The following is an 11,115-nucleotide window of genomic DNA, read 5'->3' as shown; positions in this document are numbered from 1 at the left end:
TCTACAACTTCCAAGATTCAACGATGAAAAATAGACTTCTGTTGATCTTTGCTAGATGAAACATGAAGTGGAGAAAATGTGCAACACTAAAGTACAGTCAATCAACATGTATTAATATAGACCTTTAAGTTAAGAAACAAGAATAAAACATAACATAAAGTAGGTTACACAAAAGCCATAGGAAGAAAGAAAAATATATCTAAAAGCTAAAAGCCTTTCTAAATAACTATGTTTTTCTATGTGGGTCCGTAATAAGTCAAGGGGTAACTAGTTCCAAAGTCTTGGGGCAGCCAGTGCAAAAGGGCCATCCCCCAGATTGTACCTGGACCTTCGGACGTCTAAAATAAGTCAAGGCGTGTTCTGCATTATTATTTACATCTTGTAACCCTCTTGTAAAGTTTGATGTTTGTGGACACTTTTATATTTTAGTTACACTGTTCTCACTTGGTGGTTGTTCAAAAACAATTGTTTGAGCTCGGAGTAACGGGATTGGATGTCAAAATGGGTCAATAAAGTAAAAGAATTAATAAAATAAACAGCATTTTATTTGTTTTTCCAGTGGCCCTGACAGGTTAACCCAGTCATCATACCACTCATTGCTGACTGTTGGTTTCAGTTGGTTTTAAATTTTTTGGTAAATTATCTTTCTAGAACCAAGATTTGAACAAAAAGCAGAAATGTGGATAAAAGATATGCATTATTTCTTACAAAAAGAAAAATGCAAAACCTACAGTATGTGGAAGACTATATCTGCAACAAAAGTAAAAAAATAGATGTAAGGAATGACAAACGTATACACATAGTGTAAGTAAAAATAATCAAATCAATGTTTCGACGCTGTCACAATTCAGACTTTAAGGAAAGTCCGACTATTATTGTCGTATTATCACTTAGCATATCATCATTTTGACTTATCATTTGACTTGCCATGACTTTTGCTATCATTTCTAATCTGACTTTTCTTATCTTGGTAGAGATAGGCGACCATACTAACTATAACCTCATGCAAAAACCAATTACATATCACAAAAAAAATCTTCCTCCCTTCTTTTATAATATATTCTTTATAAAAATCTAATTCTATTTGCGCTGACCCTTCCTACCAACACACATTACCCAACTTAATTAAAAAACAATAAAATAAACAACTTCCTGAATTTTTCATTCTGGAAATCACGAAACTTTTTGTTAAATCTTTCAGTAGAACTGAATGTTTGTTCTCTGACTGCTCATGAAGGCAGCACAGTGTGTATACATGCTGCAAGCAGCATGTCTCTTTGGTCCAGCCCCTTTCAAATCCATCTATTTCTATTCATCCCCTCCCTCATGTCTGTGTCTCTCAGTGAGCGGTAAAGTGCATGCTTTGGCTGACGGTCAGAGATGCCTTGTGGTGGGCAGGCAGAATGAAACACGGACTACGAATCCTCACGGACCACATCATAAAAACACACCGGTCACAGCTCCCTATACATTCCTACGTATCAGTCTTTTCACATTCCTTTTGTCCCTTTGCTCATCTGGTTGTCTAGTTGTTGCAAGCTCAAAGAGACCTTGATGTGTTCAGACATTCGTGACAGTGGGAGAGGAGCAGAGTCATTACTGTTGCCCAGTGATCACGATCTCAAGTTGTGGCTCTCAGTTATTAAATGAATGATGAGAAAGCATTTCATATTAGCTCAGTGGGTCAGATAAAGTAGCTGGGGATCAGTCTTATCTGTGATGAGCGAGTGGATAACAAGAGTGAGACTCAGCCTCATCGTAATGGCAGATCCTTCTGTGATATGTGCACCGTCACATAAAAAATGAGGGAGAGATTGTAATAACGTGCTTTATCAGGGGCTTCATCTAAAGGGCTAAAAATACAATAAAAACACAAATTTACTGTGATGATAATAGGAGTTTTAATATTCTCAAAATCAAAATGTTCACTTATTGAATGAGTCTCATATTAATTACATTAAATCATGTCTGTCATTTTTTTACACAAATAGATCTAGAAATTAAAGTTAAGCATGCAAATCCCTCCAAATGCACATCCACACAAAAGGTGTTTTTCTTTTACAAACGGTCTTGGTTGATTTGTTCAGGGTCTGTCAGTGCTCTGCTTGTTGAGTTGGGCTGTCGAGGTTTCTGAAACGTGGTCCAGTCTAATCTCTGATGTAGAGGTCACATCAAATGCCAGAATCTGGTGTGTGGTCCTGTTGGAAGATCACAATTAGCAAAAATGCCACCAATACATAGTTTTCAAGCTAGTTTATGTCATATGCATAATTTTCACATAAAATATTTAAACATAAAATGAAATCATTCTTGGATTTTCAATTTCTGTGAATAGTCAGACTCACTAAAATCATGTTACATAATTTACAAAAATGACAATGTAAGCTGTGAATTGCCTGAGACTAAGAATTACTCTGTGAATTACGAAGACTTTCAGTACAAAGTTGTCAAATTAAAGTAAAAAAAAACAAACATATATTTTAAGACGGCCATAATGTGCAGAACGTTTACAGCTGTGTGTGTCAAACTCAAATCTAGCAAATCCAGAATGATGGACAGTTTTTTGAGACACTGAATGCTGCCCGTTTATGCCTGCTTTTCCCTGACACATGCAATCTGAGCTTTTTGTTGTTCTGGACTCCCCAATAGGTTCAAACTTCTAGAAAAAGGAGAAAAAAAGTCTTCAATAGCTGAGACTATATACAAGCACACGTACAAACATTTCACTGCTCTTACATCTACTCTTAACAAAACTGTCCAGTTAGATATTTTTTCAGACCTTCAGCTGCACATTTTAAAACATTCAAAGGATGTGATTATCAATGTTTTCAGATATTGAGCAGTCAACATTGTTGAACATTTTGACGTGCGTCTCCATGGTTACCTGTGTGCTCGAAGCCGCTGGTTGTGTAGAAATGACATTGACATCTTCTATGTCTGAGCCGTATGCTGGGTTCTCAAAAGGCTCCTAATTGGCACAAGGCAGACAAATTAAAAATGGTTTAAAACAGTAATAAACAAGTTGAGGTTCATCACACAACTAAATAAAACACATTAGCAACTTTAGTCAGTAAGAACTAAACACCTAACAAATGTAGAAAATGATTAATGACAAACAATACGATTTCTTATGAAATAATAGATATTTCTCTCTCTGCAATTTCTTCAGTGTGGTGTAATATTTGAGTTATCAGATATTTAAATCATTTTGCGTTAAATCAAATTGGCGATGACTGTGAAACCGACCTTGTTGACAGTGGCAAGTTTGTCTGCACTTCTTGTGGGCTCGTCCACAACTTGAACTTCTCCCGTATACAAAGGATTACTAATGTTCTCCTGAGGAAGGAAACACAGGATCACAAGAATGAGCTAATCCAAATAAATCAAAATCTAAAACAAGTGAGGCGCTGCATTGGAGCACAATATCATGTTTTTGCTCATTTGGTGAGTGATAAAACAAACAAAAAAACAAAAGATACAAAAATTACAGCATGTTTGTATCAAAAATACCAAAAAGAATTTGGGCATTGCAGCAGGGGAAAGATCCATAAAGGAAAAGAGTGGTCGTGACAATATTGCCTATTGGCATATCATTTAAAACTGTTGCCATGCAGTATGTCATTATACAGCATGCAGCCACTAAGCAAAGGAAGGTGAGAGCAGAATCAATGAACTGTACAGGCGAGCAGTGATTTCTGTTCATCTACCTCGCTTGTTCCACCAGGAGCGGAGGTGGGTGCCACCATGCTCGTGGCAGCAGGTTGTTCACCAACGTCATATGCTGGGTTCTCAAAACTCTTCCCGTCTGTTTCCACCACGGTCACAGACATACAGGGAACCTGAAAACAGACCACAAAACAACTCAATAGCTAGAATAGCTCTTTGTTTATCTGAAGAGTTGATGCTTAGCAGTCATAAGAAACATTTGCTTTTATAATGAATAGGTATGCCTCCTAAAACCTGGGTCTGCATTGGAACCAGTTCTAAATGATTCTGGCTGATGGCAGCATCCAATCACATCAAGCCCTTCCTCCCTCCCACATTAGTACAGGGAGAGTAGGTCAGAGGACAGAATGAATGATAGTGGTTGATCCATTTTAAACTTCACAAAGTGTTCAAACCTCAAGAATATGTTTCTTTTTTTTTTTAAATATAAAGATTTGTTTCCAAGAAGTAAATTAAGTTTAAACATATGAAACTATGAAAATGTTGCTGCTGCTCTAAAATAACTATCTTGTTATATTTAATATATAAATAAATGATAAGACACTGTATGTAGCAATTAAAAAAGAATAAATAAGGAGTATCCTTAAGAGTAGAGGCATTGATAAAGTGTTAATGAATGGCTGTTTTGCTTTGCTACTTACAGCTTGAAAATTCACCCTCGCTTCATTCTCCTCTGTTTTTGATGGATTTGGAGAAGAACCATTTCTGAAAATCATCAAGACACACAAATGATTCAGGTGTAACACAATGCTGTACACAACTTATGAAAATACCCTCACAGTAAAACAGAAAACCTATTAGTAAGCCTAATACTCAATATCGAAAGCATTTATTTAATAATAATACAATTTTAGCTTCCATTAAAGTAAAACAATCTCAGTAGTTTTATTACTAGTCTTGTTATGAAGAATAAAACTGTGGACATGTCATTAAGAACCATCTCTTGTATCTTTTCTCACCTGAAGCTTGGCAGGTTGGGCATGGCTGGCATACGGGGCATACTGGGCAGGTTGCTCCATACCCTCTCCAACACCTTTGACTTCTTCTTGGCAGCATAGACCAGAGCTCCCAGCAGAGCCACAATCACCACTGTCACCCCAATCGCTATTCCAACTAGGTGGCGGGACATGGACAGAGGACGGGAGGCAAAAGGCAGCGTATTAATAATGAGATTGAGTTTAAAGTTGGAATGTTGTGAGGTTATATTTTTGGCTTTAAAATTTAAAATCAAATGTACTTGAGGATGCGACCACATTGTATATGTTTGTCTGGCAGTATTCTCCCGTCCAGTCTGGAGCACATCTGTGAAACAAAACACAAACTTTAGAATTGCTCATTTACAGTACTTAATCGCTGTGCAGTGTATTTATCTGTGCATCAGTTGATATTAGTTTGTTTTATTTGAAATGTATTGTGTATGAATATATTTTGAATGGATTTTTGATTCCTGGTTGTAAAGACTGAAACATTTCTTACTTGCAAAGAGCCTTATTGTCATCAAAGTAGCAGGTGCCTCCATTTTGACACTGACATGGTGGGGGCATGGTGGGAGGTGGATCAAACCCTAAAATCATTTATATAAAGATATTTATACATCATTTTGACGTCAAAGGGAATGTAATAGAATTTTGGGCAAACTAAAGATTTATGACGTTATAAAACTTCCTCTTTATCTGTGTCCAGTGTAATTAAAACACTAGCCACACTTTCCCAGGCAAGAGAAAGAAATATCCTCCCTCTCAAGCCAAACACACTAAATGGCATGTATTATTGTCATATTATTGGTATTTTGCTTCATTTTACCCCCTACTTGGCATTTCTCAACTCTATTGTATCTCTGCCGTTGTTTTAGCAATATTGCTGCAGCAATTTTTTAGCAATTGCATTGAGGTCTGAGATTTATTTCCGAAATTCAATACATGATGCCCCATGTTTTTATATCAGAGGGAAATCAATGGGTATTTCTCTTACCGGCATCACATTCAGTGTTACTGCCGGGGACAAAGCTGGTGCCCTGGGGGCAGGCGCACGTGTAACCTCCCGGCCGGAGCAGACACAGATGGCTGCAGGTTCCCTTACACGGATTCTTCACTGCAGAGAGAAGGAAAGGTGCTTTAATTATTTCATTTGAACAAGTTAAAGTGCATGACTCTCATATTTTATAATGGCAATCTGCAAAGCCTGGAGTTGTGTTTTTGGTTTGAATATTTTTGAATTTGACATCCTTGCTGTACGCAGGACTTTGCTATGTCCCTACTTTATTGATGGGGCCATTATTAAGATGACCTTTTCACTGAACTTTCTGTCAATCACAGTTGACCTCCTGTAGTAACATTTATTCTTTCTTACAGATTCCTTCAGCATTTCTTTCTGTGCCTAAAATCCCTGGATACCTCTAATGGAACACTAACATACTATATCAGTCAACAATAAAATAGCAGTTAGTAAAATTAATTATTTATAATCTCCAAATAAAAAATAATCCCAAACATTCCATTAGAGTGATGTATACTATAAACAAAAAAGAAAACCCCACATGCACATTATAATCCATGCTTACAGTACAGCATGTGTTACTGTGTTTGAATATGTGAGTGCAGCTTACTAGCTATGGAGTTGTATCTCTGCTGCTGGTACACAGAGACCTGAGTCAGCCACGGTCCGGCAGTCAGCAGCTTGGTCTTGGCTCCGCGGCCGAACTTGTCCTGCCGGAACACCTCACCTTTTTCCTGAGTACCCCAATAAACGTGGTCCTCGAACACACTCACACTGAAGGGGTTTCTCACATCTAGACAGGAGCAACAAAATGTTTTATCAATTTAATTTAACCCCAGTGATGGAGATAGAGACTGACTGTATGGAATATGGATGAATGAGTATTCTTGAGAATTTCTGAAAACTAATATATGAAATAGCTCTTCTTTAGAGAATATTTTTCCTTTAATTTACAGCCTCACATTTAACATGTCGTCTCAGTCTTCTTCATGATTGTCCTTCATAAACCTCACCTATGTAGACGGCAGTTCTACGGCCGTCTCCTGAAGGCAGAACAGACTCTATGCGGCTTTCCTTGGCGTCTGACCAGTAGATTCTGTCATTGTTGGTGAAGTCGATTGACAGACCAGTGGGCCAACCCAGGCCATCAGCCACCAGGACTTTCCTCTCCTGACCATCCAGCCAAGAGCACTCTATCTTGGCTGCGTCCCCACGGTCTGCCCAGTACAACATCCTGCAGAAATGTAGCAAAGATTAGATTTCTGGGCTCTGAGATATGGCACGGTAAAGTGCCTTCCTTTTAGGTTTTCCATGACAGATATATACAACATAACAGCAAGATTCTCTAGAAAGATTTTACAAATGTTTCAGTGTTTAATCCTTCTACCAATCATTTTCCAACTAATTAAACCAGGTAAAAAATGGATGCATTGAGCAACATAAAGTGACCCAAATCAATATTATCTGCTTTACATTGAATACACATATTCCCTAATTTACTGCAATCTGTAAGAGGGTTCCTTAAAGTCAGGTGTGGTAGCCCTCTCTGTCTCACCCCAGTCGTGGGTTGACGGCCACAGCAGATGGGTGGCCCAACTCAGTCTTGATTAGTTGCTTCCTGTAGCGTCCGTCCAACATCGTCACCTCTAACCTCTTCAACCTGGAGTCTGCCCAGTAAAGGTTCCTACAGGCCAAAGAATTACGAAACTATTCACAAAATAGGCTTTGACACATGCAAACCTTCTCTTGAGAAGCTGTATATATCTTTCTTACAAAATTATTTATCAATCAAATCAAGACAGTTAAAGGGACCAGAGTACTTCAGGAATGTGAATCAGGTTAGCTCAGAAAAGTTAAACGCACCTGCCCACCCAGTCCACGGCAATGCCATCTGGTCTGGTGATGTATTTGATGCCGAGATCAACAGCAGCGCCGATATTGTTACTATTATCATCCACTGAAGGTATGTATGCTCTCTTTATAGCACCTGGTACAGAGTCCTTACCAGCTACAGTGAAATACACCATACCTGACAAAACACAAGACATCATCAAATAAGTACCTCGGATTTACGATGCGTCATACTGTATTTCATGTAGTATCTAGAATTGATCTGCGTGTGACCTACTGAATCCAGTGTTGTTGTGGTCCCAGTCGTAGTCCAGAGCCATAATGTGCTCTTCCTCCTGGAGGAAGTCGTGGTAGGCCTCCGTCTGCAGGTTGAACCTGCGGATACGAATGTTCTCTGGTAGAAGCAGCAGGGGAGTCGCTCCTGAGTGAGACAGAAATTTATACTTAACACTGTTTTGGGCATTCTTAAAAATATTCAGATACAATTTATAGCTGTCTTATGATTTATTATAGCCATATGAAGTTTTTTTTGTGCTCTTGTCTAAACCCAGACTCATGAAAGGTTTTTTCTCACCCTTAGCCTCGCACATGTTGCCGTTGCCAACTTTCCGGTAGCCGGAGGCACACTCACAGTCGTAGCCGCCCTTGGTGTTTTTACACACCTGAGGACAGGTGCCGTACACCTCACACTCATTGATGTCTGTCGGAGGGAGAAGAGGTTGGGAGATCTTTACCTGAATGATGACACTTTATTGAATATTTGTCTTTTTAGTGGAATTTTGATGTTCAACTGTGTGCAGTCATGTGTCTGCAAGTTAAATAAAACGAACAGCAGGCCCCCAAAGAGTGTGTCTGTGTACCCAGGCAGGTGTAGGTGCTGTCTGGGTCCACTCTGTATCCGGGCCTGCAGGAGCAGATGAAGCCAGTGCCGTTCAGGTTGGTGCACTCGTGCTGGCACAGCTTCTCTTCACAGTTGCGATCGTGGCCAAAATCTGGAGCCAGACAACACAGAGCACAGCATAGACACATATAAAACACTGCTTACTTATGATGAAATCCAACAATGGCTTTGTTTACATGGGCAGAATAATTCAACTACAGACTATAATCCAAGTCACAATGATTCTCTGCACCTTTATGACTGAACATTCATGTATCCATAAATAAAATCGGCCAACAGGATTTTTCCCGTCCACCTGCAGTGTTAAGGCCAAACTGAAATAATATGTTGTATATATTATAAATAGTACAATTTAAAATTTGTATATTTATTCTGTTATAAATATCATAATTATGAAAAAAATTCTTTCTAAATGTAATCAATTTTTTTAGATAAATAAAAATGTTCTGTTCATTACAAGATTCACATCTCATACTGTAAATATGAGACGCATAATGGAGAAGCGGAAAAAGAATGATAAGTCAACATTACTATTACAAGAAAACTATTATAAGAACACATATCTTTTACTTGGAGAATGCAATGTGCTTCCTTACAAGACCCCATGTTCACATTATCATAATAATGGGATCTTTTTCTTGTTATTATACAATCTCTTTTTTGGTTAATGCCGTACGCTGCTGTTGTCTTGTGTTATGATCTGCTATTATCTGTATACTGCTTTAACATGTTTAATAGCAACATTTAATAACTGACTTTAAACTGGTATTAAAATAAGGATATGTCCAGTGAGTGAATGAGTGTTTTGTCATGCTACTTACTGCAGCCTAATTCATCGGTGCGGTCCCCACAGTTGTCATTGTGGTCACACACGTATGGCAGGGCCACACAATGTCCGTTGGTGCATTTAAACTCTTGAAGTGTGCAGGGTGGCAGAGTGGGCTCATGGCCTGAAAAGGATACAGAATGAGTCATCAACACAACACAGGGAAGGTTGAGTGGTTATACAACCCATTTGTGGAAACATGTCCACCTCCACTAGTCTAAATTCAGAGCTTTCTCTACAGTTTCACCCTTCACTCTCCAATGCTCTAAAAACCAACAAAGATGAAAAAATGTGTGGTAATTAGCGGACTGCACACACAAAAAACAAGCATGCACAAAGACAGGCAAGCTCTCACACAGTCAAGTACTCAAATGCAGACATATAGTCTAACATACTTTATTCACCAACAGGGATGGTTACGTAGTGAACTGGGGAATTTGCCCAACCTACCAGTCACGGTTGGCAAGCAAATAAAAGCAGCTTCACTGCTTCACTCGGACACTTTTAGAGGAGACACACCTGCATTTGTTAGCTTACGACAAGACCAGCATGACAATTTTTTTTCATTATGTTGCCAACACGCGTCAAATGTCAGGCAGGACGCATTCATTTTAAAATGCGGATTAACACGTTCCAGTTAAATAACAAAAATATTGGCTGGTAAAAACGTTAAGTGGCTGGTAGATTTTGGAATCCACCAGCCACAGTGGCAAGTGAACAAAACAGTTAATTTTTCAATAAATAAATAAATATTTCAATAAATATTTCAATAAATCACTTAAGATTTCTCCACAGCTTCCTCTCGGTTTACCTTCACTGTCTCCTCCCTAACAACAAATGGCTTTAGATGAGCTAGCCAATGTCAATCTCCTCTCAACCTAGTTAATCTCCTCTCAAAATAATTTGTTCTGATTGACGTTTAAGCTGTCTGCATAACAATTCCATAAAACAGACTATTTCTTTATCCCTTTATGTTTCAGGCTGTGGGTCCTGTGCGGACACGCTGTCTGCGTAACGATTCCATAAAATAGACTATTTCTTTATCCCTTTATGTTTCAGGCTGTGGGTCCTGTGCGGACACGCTGATGTCATTTTGGGATTTCCCATTACATTGGCCTTTGAGAGGAAGGTTTAGGAGGCATTAGTAATGTTAAGATAGCTAATCCTTGGGGATACCAAAAACTCATGATTGGTGGTGCATTTGCTGAACCTAAACTTATTACAAATCTGGTAATGGTTATGTTTAAAAAGGAGAAAGAAGCATTTAAAGAAGCTGTTTTCTGTAAGTTTCACTTCACTTCGGGTATTTTACTTTTCTTCGAACCAATCACAATTATCTTGGGCAGCACTAAGCGCTCGAAGCAGTGACGGTGGCTCTGCAAAATGGTCTTGGGAAGAAACTTGTTTTGATGAAACATTTGCACCCTGCAAAAGAAAACGCCAGTGCTTCAAAATGCTTTCATTAAATTTGAGTTCCACACTTCCGGAAGATTTGAGAAACCCATTTGGTGAGAGAAGATGTTTGACACAGTACCGGTTATACAAAAAGTAGCACTGTCAATGGGTAAGGAGCAATGTTTATATCCACAATAGCCTTGTTGAACTAAACAGATTGCAGCATATGTGTGTGAGTCATACAGAGTTCTTCCTTCTCGTCACTGCCGTCTCCACAGTCGTCTTTCTGGTTGCACAGCAGGCCAGAGTAGATACAGTAGCCATTTGCACAGCGGAACTTGGAAGGCATTTCACAGGTGACGTTCACTGGTCACACACACACACACACACACACAGACACACACAGACACACACAGACACA

At 38.8% G+C, this 11,115-nt stretch overlaps 1 protein-coding gene across 1 annotated transcript in view; it reads right to left on the bottom strand.

Moving 5' to 3' along the window:
* Positions 1 to 2,083: 2,083 nt before the first annotated feature.
* lrp2b (low density lipoprotein receptor-related protein 2b) overlaps positions 2,084 to 11,115 on the bottom strand; it is a 45,773-nt gene continuing 36,741 nt past the window's right edge. Inside the window, exons 63-81 of the mRNA XM_034860816.1 lie at positions 10,938 to 11,060; positions 9,295 to 9,423; positions 8,433 to 8,564; positions 8,147 to 8,272; positions 7,850 to 7,993; positions 7,585 to 7,750; positions 7,277 to 7,405; positions 6,735 to 6,955; positions 6,332 to 6,514; positions 5,698 to 5,817; positions 5,203 to 5,290; positions 4,964 to 5,028; positions 4,686 to 4,839; positions 4,368 to 4,431; positions 3,708 to 3,839; positions 3,247 to 3,336; positions 2,885 to 2,968; positions 2,571 to 2,659; positions 2,084 to 2,198 (exon numbers count right to left, since the gene is read on the bottom strand). Of these exons, the coding sequence (XP_034716707.1) occupies positions 2,084 to 2,198; positions 2,571 to 2,659; positions 2,885 to 2,968; positions 3,247 to 3,336; positions 3,708 to 3,839; positions 4,368 to 4,431; positions 4,686 to 4,839; positions 4,964 to 5,028; positions 5,203 to 5,290; positions 5,698 to 5,817; positions 6,332 to 6,514; positions 6,735 to 6,955; positions 7,277 to 7,405; positions 7,585 to 7,750; positions 7,850 to 7,993; positions 8,147 to 8,272; positions 8,433 to 8,564; positions 9,295 to 9,423; positions 10,938 to 11,060 (2,354 nt within the window). The remainder of the gene's footprint in view (positions 2,199 to 2,570; positions 2,660 to 2,884; positions 2,969 to 3,246; positions 3,337 to 3,707; positions 3,840 to 4,367; positions 4,432 to 4,685; positions 4,840 to 4,963; positions 5,029 to 5,202; positions 5,291 to 5,697; positions 5,818 to 6,331; positions 6,515 to 6,734; positions 6,956 to 7,276; positions 7,406 to 7,584; positions 7,751 to 7,849; positions 7,994 to 8,146; positions 8,273 to 8,432; positions 8,565 to 9,294; positions 9,424 to 10,937; positions 11,061 to 11,115) is intronic.

This window comes from Etheostoma cragini, chromosome 21 (genome assembly GCF_013103735.1).
Source record: "Etheostoma cragini isolate CJK2018 chromosome 21, CSU_Ecrag_1.0, whole genome shotgun sequence".
NCBI lineage: Eukaryota > Metazoa > Chordata > Actinopteri > Perciformes > Percidae > Etheostoma > Etheostoma cragini.
Note: the sequence above shows the minus strand (reverse complement) of the source record. Positions and strands in the feature narration are given on the sequence as shown.